The 20606-nt window shown below is 50.2% G+C and overlaps 1 protein-coding gene across 1 annotated transcript; it reads left to right on the top strand.

Annotated features, from left to right (window-relative positions):
• Positions 1 to 15628: 15628 nt before the first annotated feature.
• Positions 15629 to 17533, top strand: LOC144151141 (E3 ubiquitin-protein ligase MARCHF2-like). The gene is made up of 2 exons (XM_077682299.1): positions 15629 to 16101; positions 16773 to 17533. Exons 1-2 carry the CDS (start codon positions 15705 to 15707, stop codon positions 17252 to 17254), a joined length of 879 nt encoding a protein of 292 aa, XP_077538425.1. The 5' UTR covers positions 15629 to 15704; the 3' UTR covers positions 17255 to 17533.
• The last annotated feature ends 3073 nt before the right edge of the window (positions 17534 to 20606 follow it).

The following is a 20606-nucleotide window of genomic DNA, read 5'->3' as shown; positions in this document are numbered from 1 at the left end:
GGCCGTCGCCTTGTGCAGAGCGTCTTGTGTCTTGTACCCCCGGTACGTGTCTTGAGCTCGCATGTGACGAACGACAACCTCTTCTTCTTCCTCTTCTCCTTGTTGGGTAGCAACGCGTTGAACGTTTTGTCCTCTTCGGCCAATCTTTGGTTGGCCAATCCCTAGGGGGATCCTGCCACAATAATCATTAATGTGCCGTCCCGTATACAGCAGCAACGAGGGACGGGACAGGGCCCGAGCAAGAGGATCGATAGCCCCTAAAACTGGGCTGGGGGGAGGGGGGGGGGGGGGGCAGACCCGGCGCAACTCTGGGTCGGTCCCGCCGCGCACACCGCCTTCAGCCCCGGTGAACGCAACTTTGCAAAACGCGTGTCATAAGATTATTTGCGTGTATATCCACTACATAGTGCAACGAAGTCGTGCAGAAATTTATTATAGTAGGGGGAAGCCTCCAAATAAAACGGGGCGCCGATAAAATGCTGTCGCCTTGCTGCCGAGCCGTAGGTTGACGCAACTGGGAAGCGTGTGTTCAAGGTTTTGCATTCTCCCGCGGATTCTTCTCTTTTTTTTTTTTTTTTTTTTTTTTTGTCGCAGTGGTTACTGAATCTTGAAAAACGCACTTTAAGCGAGCGTATTACATGCTGCCGTGGTGTACGAGCAGCTTGTTAGTAGGCTGGTTAGCAGGTGGTAAATACACATAAGTGCGCATTAAATTTGGTAACAAAGAGGGCCCCCAAACACAGTTATAGCAGTGTAGGTTATCACCCAGCGGTTATACTCTGCTTCACCTAATATTTCACGTGCTTATATCGCCGTATTAAATACATATAAACACATATGGGGTGGACACTTCTCAAATATTTCGCAAGCTATTGGATAGCATAAAATCACCGCCTCTTCTTGCAAAAGAAACAATGAAATTGTTGTCTAAGGCACTGAAAAGCAAAAAAAAAAATAGAGATAAGACATTCCGCAATAAAGGTTGGAAATATATGAACGCAGGACAAAATTTTCGAGCTTGGGGAGGAGGAAATTTATTTATCCCATCCGTTGTGATTGCGGTCACTCCGGACCAGTGAGGGGTGTCCTCAGGGAGCTAAATTTTTCTCCCTTGACTATTGTTGCAAAGGTGTTGACGGTAATAAAAGCGCTACTATTTCTTTCTAACAGAGGTCTCATGCCGGACCCGTTGGCGTGGAGAGAAAAAATACCCGAATAAGAATATTCCGCAATGTATTACGCCTATTAAATGTTCTGCCTACCCCCCCACCCCCTCCCCCGCCCAATGGAATTTCTTGTGATAGCCTTCTCGTGAAGAGTTTCTTTTTTGGGGCGTGTTTTTATACAGCCGGCGTACTCGGCTACACCTGGAAGCTCAAATGTTTCTTGGCGGAGCGGGCGCTTATTAGCGGCAGAACTTTCACTATAAACAAACAAATGTGAATTTCATACTGTTACGTGTATGGATTTTAGAAGGACTTGTTGTTGGGCGAGTTCTCAGAAGGGGTAAACTGCGCTAAAGAATACGCTATACACAGAGAGAGGTACATCACACAAAGACTCTGCACCTGTCTTTGTGTACCTCCCTCTGTGTACACAAAGACAGGTGCAGAGTCTTTGTGTGATGTACCTCTCCTCCCTCTGTGTGGAAGACGAAGAGCCGACGCCTGGCTCACCTCGATCGTCTCTTATTGTGTTAATTTTCTTCTTGCTGTGTTTAAGCTGAATCAGATCTCTGGTTATCTAGTGCTTTGAGCGCCAGAGATGCTCCCCGCGACGGCTGCGGCCCCGGGCTTGCCACCCTCCACGCCGTGCATCGGTCAACCGCCTGATCAACCGCCAGGCCCTGTTATGGAGCCGGAACCTCCGGCCGCCCCGCTGTTCGTAGCCTCGTCAGGCCCATCGCAAGCTACCGGTCACCCCTGTTCTGATCTTGGGTCCTCTGGGTCGTCACTTCCGCCGGGTCGAGTGAGTCCGCTGGTGATACCATCCGAACAACCTCTGCCAGATGACGCAGACGACATGTCTGATTTTTCCGACTCATCATCTGCGACGGTCATCTACGGAAATGAAACCATCCTTTCACCTGAGAAGTCAAAGCCATTTGAGCCTGTGACTCCTGCAAAGCGCAGCCGTGGCTCTTAGCGTGTCTACAGGCCACTTGATGTCAGCACAATCGCAAGTCCCCTGAGACATGGCGTCGTTGTGGTGATCAAACCTATCGACTCCTCGAAGGATATCACTCGCTACAACCCCATTGCTGTCAAGGAAGGATTAGAGACTCTGGCTCCAGATGGCGTGCTACAAGTACGCCCAAATTATCGCCTCAACCTGCTCGCCATTGACACTCGCAACGCTGATGCCACCGAGCGTCTCCTGAAAATCTCCTCCATTGCTGGCGTGAAAGTCCAGGCCTATGAACCACGACCGAGCAATTGCGGGGTGGGCGTGATCAGGGGAGTAGCTAAGAAGCTCTCCAACCTTGAAATCCTTAGTGCGTTACGAGCCAGAGCGCCTGTCAAATCCACCCGGAGACTGGGAAAATCATCAGAGTGTGCAGGTTGTGTTCGCCATAGAAACTGTACCAGAGCATGTAGTCATCGGTTACACACGCTATCGCCAGCTATCGCGTGTATGATTACATAGAGACACCGATACAGTGCAAAAACTGCCAGCGATTCGGGCACGTGGCGAACATGTGCAAACTCCCGCTCCGGTGTTCACGGTGCGGTGGCACTCATGACCGAGAATCCTGCTCAGTTGAAAATCCTAAATGCCCAAACTGCAGCAAAAAGCATGAGTCGACGTTTGTTCATTGTTCTGTCCGCCGTGATGAGAAGGCTATTTTCAAAATAAAGGCTAGAAACAACACTGACTTCAAGTCAGCGAAATACGCTCTACTGGAACGCCGTAAGGCTGGGAATAAGGAACACGGGAGAAAGCAAGAGTACACACCTGCGGCTCTCGGGTTCAACAACAATGAGGAGGATTTCCCAGCTCTGCCAGTCCTCCATCGCGAATCGCAGCAGAAGCACCCCCCTACTGCAGCTCTGCCAGTACGAGCTACCGCAGCAATGGTTGACTCCCCCTCAAAAGATGCCTCAACGCCTGCATCGACAGCCGCGCCTGCTCGCCAATCAGACGAAACTCCAACTCCAGCTGTACGAACTTCGAAGCCTGCTCGTCGAACATCTCTGAGAGAGCAGCGTGAGCCAAAGGATCACCAGAGCTCCGGGGGCTTGCGTTCTGTGATATCAGCTGTAGTAGAGGCGGTGCGCCTCTTCCTCGCTCCCCTTTCATCACCGGTAGCCGTGTGGCTATCCTGACACTCCTGGACTATGTTTCACCTCTCCTTATGCAATGGCGTTAGCTGCAACTGCTGGTTCAATCACAGTTCCCAGAGTACAAGAAATTCGAGATAAAGCTACAATCTTACAGTGGAACGCCTGCGGACTCAAGCAGCGCCTTTCAGACCTACGCCAATTCACACGAAAACATCGTTTTCCCGTGATCGCTATTTCTGAATCACGGTTGATGGAAGACATACGCCTTTCGGGATACACAGTTCTGCGGTCGTTGACTGGCGTAGAAATGTCAAGAGTTTTAATGGCCGTGAGAAATGACCTCACCATAATAGAGCATGGTCTATCACCGGATGCACGGAATGAATACGTGGCAGCCACAGTTCACGGCGCTGGGTTGTCCTTCACCATAATCGCCACCTATACTCCACCTCGTGTAGCACTGGACTTAAATCGCTTAGAAGGCATCATCAGTACTACACCAGCACCACACATCTTGACCGGTGACTTCAATGCCCATCATCCCATCTGGGGAAGCAGGAAAACGACGGCTAAAGGGAGGCACCTTCTGGACATTGCCCACCGGCAGGGCATGTGCGTTGTCAATTCTGGAGAGCCCACCTTCTACCGGGGAAAGATGTCCAGCGCCCTCGACGTCACGTTTGTTTCATCCCAACTCCTCCCTCGGACGAGCTGGGCAGTGGACATTGAACTGCATGGCAGCGATCATGCGCCGACTTATATTGCAGTAGATGGTCTCTCGGGCTGTCGTCCACAGCGTGTGATTCGGTCCTATGACTGGGAGGCATTTAGAACCGTGGTGGAGGAAGCCGTGGACTCGATGAGCTCATATGAAGCCTTCGTGGACACATTGTCAAGAGCTCGAAAGTCAAGCAGCAAAGTATTGCGACTTCCGCATAGATACACCGCCGCCGACTCGGAGTATGAGAGGCTTCGCGCAGTGCGTCGAAGAGCAGAAAGACGAGCGCGCCGGACACAAGCGCCTGAAGATATCCGTGCGTCAAGACGAGCCCAGAAGGCGATTCGGAGGCATATGAATAAGCTCGCCAAGCGTGAGTGGGAATCCTGCTCCAAGCTGGACCCCCGGAAGCCGCTCTCCAGAATATGGCTCTTGCTCGGTAGTTTGCGGGCCCCTCAAATTCAACTGCACCCGTTCAAATCCATCTCACTGAGCACGAACACCAGTGACCTCCAAGTGGCTGACGCCTTCTGCAGGAGAATTACTGCAGCGCCAGCAGCTCTTCTTCCGCTACACTCTCCCCCCAACGAGGGATGCTCAGGCCCGGTGTCCCCAATGGACGAGCCATTCTCCATGGCAGAGTTGCTCGCTGCACTGGCTTCTGTCAAGAAATCCAGCTGTCCAGGCCCGGATGACATCACCTACACAACCCTCTCGCACCTAGGTGAAAAAGGAAGAAGTTGCCTCCTGCATGCCTTCAATCTTTCGTTCCAACCGCCATCGAGTCTTACCGACCCATAGCGCTCCTGAGTTGTGTCGGATGGAAAAGATGGTGCTGCTCCGCTTGGACTGGGATTTGACCATCCGAAATATATACCCGGCACAGATGTCTGGTTTCCGCAAGGGTCGTAGCAGCCTCGACAACGTCATCGCCCTTGCAAATAGCATAAGAGAAGCAAAGTGTCGGCGGAACATTGCTGTTGCCGTGTTCCTCGACATCAAGTCAGCGTATGACTGCGTCGAGCATGAAGCCATACGCTCGGCGCTGAAGTCTTTAGGCATCAGGGGCCGCATGTACGCATGGCTATCAGAGTACCTCTCCGATAGGTATGTGTACATGTCTACCGACATGGGCGACTCATCGCTACATCAGGTAACCCGAGGTGTTCCCCAGGGTGGGGTGCTGAGCCCTACACTCTTCAACATTGCCATATTTGGCCTGGAGAAATGCGTGCCAAAGTCGGTAGAAATCTCTCTGTACCGATGACATCTGCATATGGAGTTCTGGCCGCAATAGGCGAGTGTTACGGTCAAGACTGCAGCGAGCAATTGACTCTATTGCGGCATTTCTGGCAACTAGAGGATTAGTCATTTCAGGGAATAAGTGTGCTGCGATAGCCTTCACAAAGCGTGACCTTACGCGCTACGGCCTCACTGTTGGAGGGACCGCAATTCCATACGTCCCGACCCACAAGTTCTTGGGAGTGACATTTGATAGTAATCTCACCTGGTCGCCACATGTTCGCCACCTCAAGGACAAGATTACTTCGTTCGCCCTGCATATTCCGCATGCTCTCCACCAACACTGGCGGTTGTTCAGTCAATTCTCTTCTACGGGTATACAAAGCGCTTTGCGTTGGCCTGATGAGTGGCAGCATCCCTGCTTTGGTCCCTCTATCAAAAGGAACTGTCAAAGCGCTAGAGAGCATGCAAGCACAAGTCCTGCGGGTCTGCATTGGCGTTCCAAAGACAACTTCTACCTTCGGAACGCTGGCAGAATGCAGGCAGCTCTGACCACTCGCTCTAAGCACGCAGGAGTTGCTTCGTGCGCGTCTGCGGATTGTGGCAAGACAGCGGGGCCATCCTCTAGCGACAAGCTGGGCCAAAGAAGTACGTGAATTTCTGCCGAAGGTGTATCAAGAGCCTTCTCCTCCTGAGCACCCGCCCTGGATGTTCCTGCCCATACCAATCACGACTACTGTGCCCGGTATCACGAGGAAGGAGTATATTCCAGCTCCCGCACTAAAGTTCCTCGCCCTGGAATACATGTCGCGGATATACAGAGACCACACTCATGTGTACACTGATGGGTCGGTGTCATCAACATCATCCACTATCGGGGTGTGGATACCGTCATCCCGTACTACCATCAGTGTCATGCTCAGTCACAGAACGTCAACTACGGGTACCGAACTTGCAGCTCTGAGGATGGCTTTCGTTCATATCGTCAAGCAACCCGCTCGAGAGTGGGCCATCTTTACAGACTCAAGGGCTGCCCTTCAATGTCTAGCATCTTTTCCAAAAGACCAGCTTGTGTGTGACATACACGCTTTACATCTCCAAGCTCTACAAGCGCGCCATCACATTGCACTTCAGTGGATTCCAGCCCATTGTGGGATAACTGGCAATGTGAAGGCGGACATTGCTGCATCCGTTGCCGCCCATAAGCATCGTGCATCGGCAATAGCTATACCATTCTCCAGGAAAGATGCATCTATACTTGCATCCAGCGTGGCATGGAACATGCAGCGTGCAGCCTGGCATGACGTATCACGTCATTACGCGCCGTTATCTTTCATCGATCCCAACTGCAAATTTAAAATGCCACCAGGACTCTCCAAGCGGGTACAAGCAATTCTACATCGCATACGATTGAATGTCGCATACACGCGCAACTTCCTCTTCAAGATAAAACAGGATAAGTCGCCACTTTGCCCACACTGTGATGTGCGAGAAACTCTGCAGCACCTGCTCTGTGAATGTGCTCGATTCGGTGCTCAAAGAGTATCCCTCGCAGTGGCTTTGGGACTGCCGCTTTCCGTGGACATGCAGCTAAAGGACGTTTTAGGACCATGGGCTTGTCCCAAACGTGCTTTACGGGCTACCAAAGCTCTGATAGAGTACCTGCAACACACAGGTCTAGACCAGTCGCTGTAAATAACTCGCCATATATGTACGCATCAACTTCTTGAACATAATCGCCATCATCTTGATCACGTCATCAACTGGCGTAGCAAGTTAGGCATTTTAGCCCAGCTAACATCGCCAGACTTCATTAAAGGGACACTAAAGTGAATTTGTCAAGCTCCCGTTTTTGCTTGCACTGCGTAGACTGGCTCAAATTAGCACACTTTTCATCGTTTATCCGGTTGACAAATCGGTAATTATTTTACAAAGCGCGAAAGAAGAAAAACTACCATGCGCGGTTTGCGGCGGCCGCACCAACTAAGGCTGTGACGTTGAGAGGAGGGGCGCCGTGATTGGACGATGCCCAAGGTTAGCAATCACACAAGTTTCGGTTTCGGTTCTGTAAAACATAACCAATGGCTTTGTTGAATGGGCATTCTCAATATCTCAGTAATCATCGTACCGCGCTTCTGCCATGTTGTCGGCTGTAAAATGCACAAGATAAGCCTCCCAGGACGGCTTGTAGTCGTAGCATTCACTAGCCGAGACCTACGCAGTGCATGAACGCCCTCCGCGTACCCGCAGACGCCCAAATGTCATGCGCTTTTCCCCCATATTTGGAGCTTGCCTCCCTCATGCCTGTATCGTAAAAAGCGTGTTCGCACCAGGCCAAGGGTCTGTTCATTCTGGCCTGTGCCCACTGCCTGCAAGCAGTCGGTGCTTATGGCAACAGCACGCCAACGAGAACTCGCTAGCGCGCCAGTGCCAGCCTGCGCGCGTTTTGTGAACTAGTTCGTGTAGCCATGAACGTTGCGGCCCCAAAAAAGGTGAACTCAATATAGAAAACATCGGCGGAAAACAAAAAAGTTAACTTACAAAAAAAAAAAAAAGCACGTACCCGCGGGGATTCGAACTCGTGACTCGCAAAACATTTGCGGTGAATTCCTAGCGCCCCATACCGCTAGGCCACGGAGCGGGACGCGAATGCTTTGCTAATATAGGGTATATATTGTACAACCGGTTTACACTTTTATTTAGTTTTGGCATTTCAAGCAGCTTAGGTGACTATTTGTTGTACTGCGATCGTGCAGTAAGCGTCGCCCGAGTTTCCACAGTAGCTCACGTCTAGCAATTGCATTTCGTAGACGGAAAAGCGTTCGCAGATGCGTAGTCGTGCTGCTGACCGCTGTGCTTGTTCGCCCAGCGCAAAAAAGTGCTTCCCGCGCCCTAGTTTTACGCTGTACGGTAAAAATATCGGTTGATTTTATTTGCTTAGTACCTATATTGACTTCGCTGACTCTTCTCCCGCCTTCAAGAGGCCTTATATTTTCCTACTGGCGTACCAGTCAGCGAAGCGTCGCATGTGCAGCGCTTGTGTGAAGCGACCTTGACTTGGAGCTAGATACAGTGTACAAACAAACCAAGTAAAGAAAGGCACATTCTTCCATTCACAAACGTGTCCTGGCTTCGTTTCAACTAAGCGAACGAATTGCGACCAAGCAATTTTTTTTTAACCTCCTTGATTGCGACGACCCGCCGGCGGCCGGCGGACGAAACGCTGGGCCGACTGGCTCTGTCGGCCGGGGAGCCGTGCAGTAGCGCAGCCGTGGCGCAGCCAATTGCCAGCTCATCCCCTCCTGACGTCACACGAAAACGCCACAGAAAATGGGCGAGCGTAAAGAGAGGAGGACAGCGTTTTCGAATTAGTTTTTCTACTAAATAAAATCGCGTAAACGCGCCTAGAGTGGTCGAAACATGGCCTGGGGACTCCGGACTACAATTTGCGCTAGTAATCCCGCAATGTTTACATATCACTTCAGTGTCCCTTTAAAGATCGCTCTCTCTCTCTCTCTCCCTCTGTGTCTTCCTTGGCGCAGTTTACCCCTTCTGAGTACATGTATGGAGCATCACATTCAGTTCAAAGACCCATATGTAACACCCATGCGGTCCAGTTAGTAGATCTGCAGTCGCAAATGCACTCACATGGTTAGAATACCCCGAGCGGAAACATCGCGCAACATCTGATATATTTGCAGACAAAGCCTCCTCTTTTGGGGATTGCACGATATAAATTACGTTTTCTTTTCAAGCGAAACATGCTGATCTTGAGAAGGTTTTGCCCGCTGGCAGACTAGCGTTTCTCTTCTGGCCATCACGCCCATGCGGCCTTTATATATGCCTTCCCGAATACGCGAGTTAAACCGAATAGATCCTCCTTCATTCACCTGAACGATGTGGCAGGATTACTCTTCAATCTCTTACTTCGTTTTAAACCCAAAAGGGGCAACTAATATGCTGCATCCGCGCTGCAAAAAGAGCATCGCTCCCCAGCCAGGAACGTAACGGTTTGCGGGGACCGGCCCAGTGTTGCGCATATCTGCCGAAGGGGGCGCTGGGTGTCGCAGGCTCCGTGTCGCCCTCTGGGCGCTGTCCGGCGCCTATACTGCTCCGCAGTGATGATGATGATTGCTATTGGTATCCAATTTGTAGCGGGGTAATGACGTGTCATCTTATTAAAAAAAGCAAATATACCTATGTTTTACACTCTTCGTTTAATACGCCGCTCTTAGGGCAGGCACAAAAAAACTTATTACGCACAAAATACTTATTTTTTCTATTACAGGTGGTAGCTGTCCTAGGCAACATTCCCCTCTGCTTTTCGTCCACCAGCATTCTAATCTTCTCTTTCGTCGTCTCAACAGCCTTGAAGTTAACTCCCTTTCTGCTACCCTTAAATCCTACAGCTTCTGGAAGCCGAATATTTCCCTCATGTAGATTTGTATGATACCCTCGCATTCTAACACTATGTGCCGCATAGTTTGTTTCTTTTCCGCAGACCACGCATACCCCATCATTTTGTGAATACTTCCCCACAAAACCCTTAGTTCGCAAGCAACCTGCTCTAGCCTCAAAAAGCAAAGCACTCCCCTAGGTATTGTCGTAGAAGTTTTCCATTCTGATGTTCAGTTTCTCAGCCCTGTACATCTCTAACGATGGTTTAGCTTCCATTTTTTATATATTTATTCTTTTCTATCTACCTTGCCCCTGTTTTGGTTACCTTGGCTGTTTTGGATTCTCCACTGTTCTTTCCGTATTTCATCGCTAGCCTTTAAGTCTTCTTTAGCCTGCGTGTCCACGCTTTTCAAGTATAGGTACCTAAAAATCTTAGCTGTCCACCTACGTTGAGAGAGAGAGAGAAATGACCTGTATTGATTCGTCCTGCGAGAAAGGTGCGGGTCAGGCCACGCAGGGCTTCGCCGCACCTCGTCTAACTACCTGCGCTAGGATCCATTGCTCTCAGCCTCTTCTCAAAACATATTTTACTCTGCGCTTCTCGAACTTCAAACGACGCTCAGCCCATATCTCCCTGCACTGCTTCGTTAGTTGTTTTTCGATGCGCTCCTAAGGCCAAGCGGCCTGCCGTTCTCTGGTTCACTTCAAGGCCTGCTAGAACGTATGATTTTAAGCAGAGTACAGCATTCGCAAATGTGAGACCCGGAAGCATTACTCCTTTCCACATTCGTCTCACTACTTCATAGTTGAACTTGTTATATACCCCCACAGAGCTCTATGCTTCATTATAGCTGTGTTTCGCTTTCCCTTAAGTTTCTCCTCGTGAGTTCTTAAGTAGTTATCCCCTTCGTTTATCCACACTCCCAAATATATATATTCGTTCTTTCTCGGTAATTCGCCATGCTGGATTGACACTGCGTCAGTGCTAGTGTCATTGAAAACTATTCCCGATTTTTCTGTGCTAAAATTTAACCCGCGGTCGATGGCTTCCTGACCGTTAATATCTATGAGTCGTTGCGGATTGGTCTGGTTATCAGCTAAAAGAACGATGTCGTCTGCGTATAACATTCCCGGAATACGCTGTTGTACCACTTTGCTTTGCAACATATGCGTTAGGTTGAACCCTAGTTGACTTTCTTCGAGTTTCTTTTCTAACCCTGCCATGTGAAGCATAAACAGTGTTGGCTCAAAGTGCATCCCTGTTTCAGTACCCGATGGGCGTTGACCGGCTGGGCGCATTTCTGTCCTTCCCATGTCAGGTGCACTTTATTATCCTTATTGAGCGCGATAAGGAACTCATCATCTAATCCCAGGAGTTTCAGCATTCCCCACAGCAGTTCTCTGTTTACGTTATCATATACCCCTTTAATACAGCAGTTCTCTGTTTACGTTATCATATACCCCTTTAATAAGAACGTAATCCTATTCTGAACTTTCGCAATTTCAATGCATTGTGTTTTCACAAAACAATTATCCAATCGCCTGTCTTGTCTAAATCCATTCTGCAGTTCCCAAAGGATTTTATTTTCTTCCATCCATGCTTGAATTTCTGATTTTATCGCCTGCAATACGATTCTATACACCACCGACGTTACTGTTAGTGGTCTGTATGAATCAATACTGACTTTGTTGCCTCTGCCTTTATATATTAAAGGAGTACTGACACCAATTTGCGGCGATAATATTATTGCACAGTTCGCTTCCTTTACTCAACAGAATACCCTGCATGGCTGAAATGTGAGCGGCCTGCGACGCGAAGAACATACTTCAATTGCATCTCATTTATCGCGTCAGCGGAGCAGCGCGTGGAGCAGCACTCAGCAAATGAACATCAGCGTGACATCATCCCGTGAAAGCCAAAAGAAGTGACGCGACAGCGCTCGTCAAAAACTCGTGACGTCACTTCATCCGCGCGGCCCCACGAACGGCGAGCGGGTGCCGGCGCATTCTCAAACGGGTGCACCGAGCTACAGGCATAACCGCTGCCCAGAAAGGCACTGTTGACAAAAATAAAGTTCCACACACGGGAAAGGAAGCGATATCATAGCCCGGAATCGCAATAGAAGTCGCCATCAGGACTTTTATTGAAAGCAGTCATCGAATTTCCGCCGCAATGGTAGGCCTAGCCCCTTCAGGCAGCTCAGCCGTCCAGCTCCGGCGGTGGCGCGGTCGAAACAACACCCCCACCGGCCTCCGCAGTGTTTTGACGTCCGCACAAAGCGGTGAGGTCACGCCGGGATTCTGTCATATGCGCCTTTCGGGATGAAAGCGCGGGAATTTGAAACAAACGATTTTCAGGCCGTTCAATGCAATTAATTATCGAGCGCTGAAGTATTTAAAGTGCTGTTTCGGGTTCGCCAGACCGTTAAGCATCGATAAAGCAATAAAAGTGGAACATAAAGTTTTCGTGTCAGTACTCTTTTAAATTCATCCTACTTTCTAGCCAGTCCTCCGGTATTTGTTTGGTTTGTATCACCTTATTATCTATTGCTCTCATAAACGATGCCTTACTTTTAGGTCCAAGCAGCTGGTTTATCAGTTGCATTGGTATTCCTTCCGGGCCCACTGCTGTTGGGGGAAAAACCTTTTGCTCTGCTTTTTTCCAATATAAGTTGCTCAAACTTATTTCCCTTTCCTCAGTCTCCTGTGGCGCTGATGTTATCGGAGCAGGCTTCCCTACCTCTACTGCCCTAAACTTCTCACTAATTACTCGATGAATATGCGCCAACGCGTGCTCTCCTTCAAAATGTTTCCCTTCCTCATCAATCAGGAATTCTTGATGGATATCGTTTTTTGAGCTTAGTAATTTTACATGATTCCAAAACTCCTTGGATGCGCTTTTGTCTTTCTTCCGTATTTCTGTCATTCATTGTTCGCTTTTCTGCTTGATCTCTGCTTGCACCATGTTCTGCACTTCTAGTTTTTTTCCCCGGTAAACATCCCATGCATTTTTCCTTCACTACCTCCGGTTCCATGCCAGTTCTTTTTGCCTCTCTATGTTCTCTTGACGCCTTTTTTCGCTGGTCAATAGCCTCTTTTATTTCCTTATTCCACCAGCTTCTCGGCTTTCTCTTCTCTACCGTTGTCAGATGGTGGGGGGTTTGGCACCGGAGTGCCGCACCCTGGAGCAGCAAAACTCAACCACCGATCATCATTCAACTCCGATAACGCCACTCATGGTAGGGTCTCCCCCGGAGCGAGGGATAATCTTTTGTTTTAGAGTGGCGGCCCTTCGCAAGGGTGGCAGTGCTATTTCCATGGCTGCATGAAAGAGAAACCGTTAGCCAGCCTGCAAACAAAGAGAAACATTAGTATACCACCGTGATGTTTCTGCCAGCCTCCTCTATAGAATCACTGCCGGATTGCACCAAGTGGATGCGAAGCCCTGAGACCCGAGCCTGCGCTGCTCCCTGCTCAGGTGGAACCAGACCTCCTTCCGCACTTTCGCAAGCACTTCGTGGAGACCTGGCCGCCGCTCAGAGTAAGCAGCAGCGCAGCGGGTCAGCCAAACCTGATAGGAACACTCCACGAGAATTAAGACGTACTGATTTATTGCTGCACGCGGGAGTGGATTGAGGAACCGCAGAGTTTCGTAAGGAATGCCAGGAAAGTCGAATAACTGTGCCAATTTCCGGTGTAGCGCCTGCGGGATTGTGCAGTCCCGGAAGATGTGCAACGTGGACTCGGACGCCCCGCAGGACAAACAAGGTGCCCTGCGGTGCGCCGGAACCAACCCCTCAGGGTCCTGACTTCGTGGGGCGAAGACAGGAAGACTCCCGCGCGCAAACAGCCACTGAAAAGATGCTCTACTAGGCTCTAGAAACTGTGCCAAGATTAAATTCCACCTAGGGTTCTGGTGTGCGAGTGAATACTGCCGTAGGTGAGGCGGGAGGCTGGGGGACAGCATTTCCGCCAGCGCTTTCAGTGGAGTCGCAAACAAGTCTATGTCTGGAGCCTATTTGCTGAATGTTGAACAGGGCATTGGCCGCACCTGTGTAGAACAACGATGGCGTGCCCGCTCGGGCGATGTTATTGCGAACGGAACTTTGCGCGAACAGACGTAGACGAGTGCTTATAAAATATATAGGACGCGAGACAACTGGTTATGGGAATATCACAGACCAGCGCCGCCCGCGTCCATTTCACGTGCAGTGCTGTCGCCAGCACTCCCACATCAGTGAGGCCAATGCCCCCCTTACTCCTGGGCAGTTGCACGACTTGCCTCTTGACATTGTCTGGCTTGCCGCCCCAGAGGAAACGGAGCACGATGCGCTCCGCCTCCAGTTTGGTTAGCGCAGGAACGGTCATGATAGAGGCGACGTTGCTCAACAGCGAGAACAGCAAAGTTCGCGCGATCGTGGCGCGGACAGTGACTGGACAGCGGAGCGAGTCGTAATCATGCGCTTTCATTCGGAGCTTAGTCATGGCGGAAGTCCAGTTACTGGGAGATGGATCGGTCGCGAAGAAACGAAACCCGAGAATTTTAGTCTCCGAACCCACCGGGGCTAGCCCGTGTTTTGGTTGCGGTGGTGCGTCCAGAAGGTATACATCACCGAACACTTGGCGGTGTTGAGCCTCGCGCCACTGGCCTGGCCGTACCGAGCGATCACGTCCAGCGCGAAGCAAAGAGAGCTCTCGTCTGGCACGACGATCGTCAGGTCGTTGGCGTAGGCAAAGGTGGGCATGCGCGGGGAATTCGGCGGCAAAGGAAAGCTGCCTATGCGCGGATAGGACGCAAGGCGGCTAGATTGCGAGAACATACAGGACAGCCCTGCCTAACCCCCCGACAAACTGTGAAACTATCTGAAGTGCGGCCTTGGATCAGAAGCGCGGAAGTAGGCCCATTATATAAACCCGCCTTAGGCTAAGTCTGGAAGATATACGGATGGCTTACTACATCGAACACCTTTTCTTGGTCAAAGCTGCAGAGTAACCCGGGGATGCTTTTACTATCTGCCCATTCTAGCAAGACCCTAATGGCGAAGCCGTGCAGCTGCGCCGAGCGAAAAGGCACCCAGCACGCCTGGTACGGACCTACGATGTTGATATCGTCTGTGAGCCGTGTGGCGAGGCACTTTTCCATCGGTTTCGTTGCTTGGCTTCATTCATGTTACGCTTTATGAACGCTATCATTTCGTCGTAATCCCAATTTTCGTCTGGGTCTTCATTGATTTCGTCTTCCATCATCTCAGCGAGGATCTAACTGTTCATTGTTCAGTAAAAGATGCAGGCGGTTCCTCCTGGCGAGGACGGAGAGCGCGAAAGCAGCGCGCGTCAGCAAAGAGCGGAGCGCACGCGCCAGCCTCCCGGCCTAGCCTATAGCAGCTAGGGCTCAACCCTATAGTCGGGCCCAGCTTCTAGCAGCGTCGAGAGCTAGCCTCGCAGCATGGGCTCAACTCTACTCGGAGAGTGCGCGGCATAAAGAAGGTCGACTGGCGCAAGCAGAGAGATAGCGGGGCTCAGCCGGTAGGCGGCCGTGCGCTCAAAAAGAGGCCCAGTGTATTTGCTTTTCGTCTCAATCAGAAAAGCAGCCACCGCAGCAGGGATCAGAACAGCTATAGCGTCCTTGGGCTCAGCAGCACAATGTTATAGCATAAGAGGGCCGATAGCTTCGCTGTTTGCCCAGTCTTCGCGCCACTAGTGCGAAGGTGCCCAAATTTTTCTTACACAGTTCAACTTCAAGACCAAGGGGTGTCAACACGATATTTAGTCATAAAACAACTTGTGCTTATTAAAAGTAAAAAAAAATATCGCCAACGCCTAGATTTACATTCAGATGTGGCACCCTGTTTCTTCCCTATTAACAGCTTTCAAAAATGCTTATCAACTTGTTCTACGCATGCGCGATCGCTACAGCGCGTCAAACGCACGCGTAATAATTGGTTCTACATTTTAGACACACCTACTTGCCCTGCATATAAGCTTACACCGCTTCGCCAACCGTAATATAGGGGTACGTACACCACGCGCGCAAATATCGCCAGCCTGAAGCATCAGCATTCATGGAATTCTCGGGCCACGACAGCATCCAACGTCACCAGTCGCTGCCGGAGACAACTTCCGCAAGACGAAACGTGAGCAGCACGCCGAAGCGAAGCCACGGAGATGGCTGTGACGCCGAGTGCCGCACAGACCCGGTGCCGAGGAAGCGACCATCTCGGATATCGCTTCTAGACCGCGGTCCGACCGCCGTTACTCCGGAAGCGAACCTTCCGACGCCTATACGATCGAGGGCGTCGCCAGTCGGGATCGCCACCCTATTTTCCGGAGAGGCCAAACGCAGCAGCCTGGTCCTCAGCGGTCATCACTGGAGCTGGGAGAACTCGAGCAGGGAACGAGTGAGCCGCCCCCTCAGCCTTGCCTGCAGCAGCGGCCCCATCTGCCGTATCTGCCACGAAGGTACTTATTTGCTGCACCATCGCGATGCGTGTCGACAAGGGCCATGTGTTGAGTCTCATAACGTCGAGGTGCTCTTGCGGTGCCTATTATTAGTCGACTGTTCCCAGCTTCTACCCGAGTGTGAGACTGTTATATACACGGCGAACCAGAGGAATGTAGCTTAATTCTCATTGATCTTGATCAACATATCGTGTCCATCGGTATGCCTGATATTAAAATTCGTTGGGCCTGTTAGAATGCCTTCGGTCTCCTTTTCACATCTAACGGGCGGTATCAGAGGTGCATACTGGGCGAAGACTCCGGTAGTTTTCCTTGCGCTCGAGAGCCCGTCCATCGCGTATTTAGTGGTTTTAGCAGCTTTAAATCAACGCTGAATCCAGTTGTGATTTTTTTTTCTGTCGATAAAGACTCCTTTGTTTGTTACCTTTGTTTAGTTGCCACCTTCCCATGTGCAATTAGTCCGGTTGAGGTTCTTTCAGGCTACGTTCCTCCCTGCCTCAGATAAAGCCAACGGCCAAACTCACTTTTAATAAACCCTCTAGGTTATACGTGACCATTTGATTTGTGAGAATTCGCAACTCTTGATCTACGCGAGAATATCTTTGTTCCTGTTCTGTTGCCCATACTGCGCCCCAAACCTAGTCCCGTCACGTCATTCCAACCTTTCTTAGGTGACCAGGCAGGACCTCTGTCCTCGTACTGCGCATGCACCGGCACCATGGGCCTGCTGCACTCGCTGTGCCTGCAGCGGTGGCTCAGCGCGAGCAACGCAGACTCCTGCGAACTGTGCCACGAGCGCTTCCCGACGATCCGGCTGCGCCGAGGATTTTCCGAGTGGTTCCGGGGACCCGGTGACCAGCGCCGAGCTGTCTGCGCTGACGTGGTGTGCTTTATCCTGCTGAGCCCAATAGCGGGCCTGGGCCTCGAAATGTGCGTCCAAAGCGCCACGGCACACTCGACGACGCGCCGTGTCATCCAGGTCGGCAGCCTGGTCACCCTGTCCGTCCTGCTCATAGCTGCCTTCCTCATCTGGACTTATTTCACGGTCAGGTACCACTACCGCCGCTTCAGGCAGTGGCAGGAAGACAACGTCCGGGTCGTCCTGGTGCCTCGCAGTGTCTGCCTAGGCGACGTGGAAGCTGGGCTACACTGACTTTTTTTTTATTTCCTTTTCCTCGTCTGATGTTTACCGTTCTTAGATGTTTTTAATCTCTCGTTGGACACGTCGTTACGTTAATTTTTCTTTGTAACGGGCAGTTTTAATGTAGTGACTCCCAATAAATGTTGCATTCGCGCCGCTTGCGTGCGACTATATATACGACACGCACGCATGAACGGTTCGTTTATACTTGGTATGCCCCCTGTCTCTCGCCAACAAAATAAACTTGCCCCTACTCTGTGCTTCTCACACGGATGGGCATGACATCGGCTGTGAGTGTGATTTCAACAGCTTGACTGGTTCGGATGGAGAGCGCTGCAGTCCACACCAGCGCGGTTCCACGGGGGGCTGGTCACGAGATGACCTCGTAATCGTACAACGCGACAACATTCATCGGTGTTGGCACCTTTTTCGCGATGTGGCTGTTTCTAAGATTCAACTATAGTACTTCACATATGGTCTTGAATATTCAAAGCTCGCAATGGCGTTTCGATGAACTATCAGTTTATTTCCTATCTTAACCCTGCGTTTCATGTCGCTTCAAGGTCGAAAACGTGGCTAAAACGTACCGATTCAGCCTACAATTGTCTCGGTTATCACCTGGACGTAAACGAAGTCATCATTGCACACACCATTATCATACCACTAGGGGGCGGTGCTCTTTACGTTAAACCTTACTTTCCGTACGGATTCGGCTATCATTAACATCCCGCCGGAATGCGCCAACATCTGAATTCTGTCTAACTTGAACGGGGCGGTACACGGGCACTTCACCGCGTAAAACAAATCGTGCACCCCTCTGTCTAACGACGACGGTGGCTGAACGCGAAGCTTTCTCGCGACGGATTCTTTGGTTGTACGATTTTTCCAAACAAATCGACCATGTCGAAAGGGAACAATCCGATAGACGCCAGCTTCATAACGCAACGGACCCAGGTTCGATTCCAGCCATGGGAGGCGTTTTTAAAGCAAAGCTTTTTACCTCTACCCCCCCTCAAGGATTCTTTCGCGACCGTTGGTGTCAACAGAAAACTGCCGCGAACAAATAAAAGAATTTACTGGCACCACCAGGAATCGAACCTGGAACTAATATAGTAACAACGCCAGAGCCCGTTGTCTTACCGATTTAGCTGCGAGCCCACTTTTTTTTTATTTAATGCATGGAAATTTTCGAAACCTTAAAAGACAAGACACTTAACACACAATATAAACACTAACAGACAGCAAAGGGCAAGGACATCAGTCGAACAAAGATCAAAACTCAGGCAAGCAAACGCACGCATCCAAAAAAGGCAGCTACTCTGGTGGATCACTCTGCGCAGCATAAACGCTCCGCACCAACGCCGCCTGTTCCCGAAAAATGCACTTGATCGGCCTAGGGGGTTCCGCATGCCGATCAGTCATGCGGCACTTCCACAAGCTAAACAATCGTAGGAGAGCGAAAACGTCATATGACACCCGATTAACATCTTCAAATGGCAGGAAGCGAATGGTGTACGGGGTGATGTCAATGTCCTTTTTTAGTGTCCGCTGCAAAACGTCCCGGAAGAACACAGCGTCCCGGCATAACACAAAACAATGATAAATTGTCTCTGGTTGATTACAGAGGCGACAATTACCCGACCAAGGAATATACATTCCTTTTTCGCGCAGCCATGTCTTAACTGGGAGTGTGGAAGAATGAAGCTTGAAGAAAAATGTTTTTGCATTTGGCGGGATACACATGCTCATTACGCGTTTTAAAACATTGCTTTTCTGGTGGCGTAAGTAAGGCTGGCGATAAACAGGCACCGGGAATAGACTTTCAATAAGAGTGTTCGTCATAGTTTTCCTTGACATGCTGAACAGATATTCCAAGGAAAACCGCGCGGTAAGAAAGTTAAATGACTCCACGACCTCTTTGAGAAATCCCCATGGAGGCTTCTTATTGACTTCGCCCGTACATACAAGCAAAAACGGCAAATGGAAACTTATGCGCTGCTGAAGTACAGTTAGTAAAAGTGGGTGATCAACCAATTTGTAGAAGAAAAAACGAGACACAAGTTGGTGCACAAACAAGTGCATGAGCCACACACCCCCTGCCTTTAAAGGAAGAAACAAGTTGTCCCTGCGCATAGGTTCCCATTGAGAGCCCCACACAAATGTTGCAAAAACTCTATGTAGGGCCTGAACTTTTCCTCGCGCACAATGAAGCACTTGAAGCACATAAAGGAGCTTTGTGGCAAGGAAGACGTTACACACTCTTGCACGTGCAAACACAGAGAGGTCTCGCCCATTCCATGCCTGCGATGCGCGCTTAACTTGCGTGAGCGCTGATGACCAATGAGGCCCTGTGTTCCGTATACTTGATGTAACGGCACGCCGAGGTACTGAAGTGGGGCGCTATCCCAAATAATACCAGCGAATCTGGATGGTTTTGTTCCCCATTGTCCGATCCAAAATCCCTTAGAATCCCTTAGGGCTTCCTGGACACTCCTTTTGTCAGCGCAAAAATACGCTATATCATCTGCATAAGCAAGTACCTTAACTTCGCACGATTGTAAGCAAAAACCGTTCACTCTTTGACTCTGCTGAATGCTGAGACAAAGAGGCTCGAGGTACAATGCAAACAGCAACGGTGACAGGGGCAGCCTTTTCTGACAGACGACTTGATCGCAATCGGCTCAGACAGAATACGATTGACGATAAGCTGTGTACTGCACCGATCATAGCACAGCTTGATGCCCTTATATAACACATCACCTAAGTTTACTGCTGCCAGAAGTGCGAATAAGAAATCATGAGAAACCCGATCAAACGCTTTTGCAAGGTCAATTTGTATTAGGGCCACCTGATCTACCGAATCGGACACGCACTCCAAGACAGAACGAGCGATATGAATATTTGTGTGAATACTCCTGCCCCGAATACCGCAAGTTTGGTGGGACCCCACTAAACTAGTGATTACAAATTGAAGGCGCCTAGATAAAATTTTTGCAAAAATTGTGTAGTCAACGTTGCAGAGGGAGATTGGTCGGTAACCCTCTACATACCTTAGTTTTAAAGCAAAGCTTTTTACCTCTACCCCCCAAGGGTTCTTTCGCGACCGTTAATGTCACCAGAAAACTCCCGCGAACAAATAAAAGAATTCACTGCACCGCCAGGAATCGAACCTGGCACTAACAGAGTAGCAAAGGAGAGCCCGTTGTCTTACCGATTTAGCTACGAGCCCACGCAGAGACGAGCAAGAAAAGTGGTGCACTCACCGAGCACATCTACGGGTTTAACCCCTGCATTCTCGGCGAATGTCATGCGCTAGCGATTAAAGGAACCTCACACCATCCCATGACATCTCACTTCTAGTACG

The sequence above is a fragment of the Haemaphysalis longicornis genome, unplaced genomic scaffold (genome assembly GCF_048455015.1).
Source record: "Haemaphysalis longicornis isolate Haplotype H1 unplaced genomic scaffold, Haemaphysalis longicornis Haplotype H1 scaffold_1, whole genome shotgun sequence".
Lineage (NCBI taxonomy): Eukaryota > Metazoa > Arthropoda > Arachnida > Ixodida > Ixodidae > Haemaphysalis > Haemaphysalis longicornis.
This window is presented reverse-complemented; position numbering and strand designations above follow the sequence as displayed.

Excerpts from the sequence above, each read along its gene's own strand:
- LOC144151141 (XM_077682299.1), top strand. The coding sequence starts at position 15,705 with ATGGAATTCTCGGGCCACGACAGCATCCAACGTCACCAGTCGCTGCCG. Across the intron at positions 16,102-16,772 it reads CTGCCGTATCTGCCACGAAG|GTGACCAGGCAGGACCTCTG; the intron begins GTACTTATTTGC and ends AACCTTTCTTAG.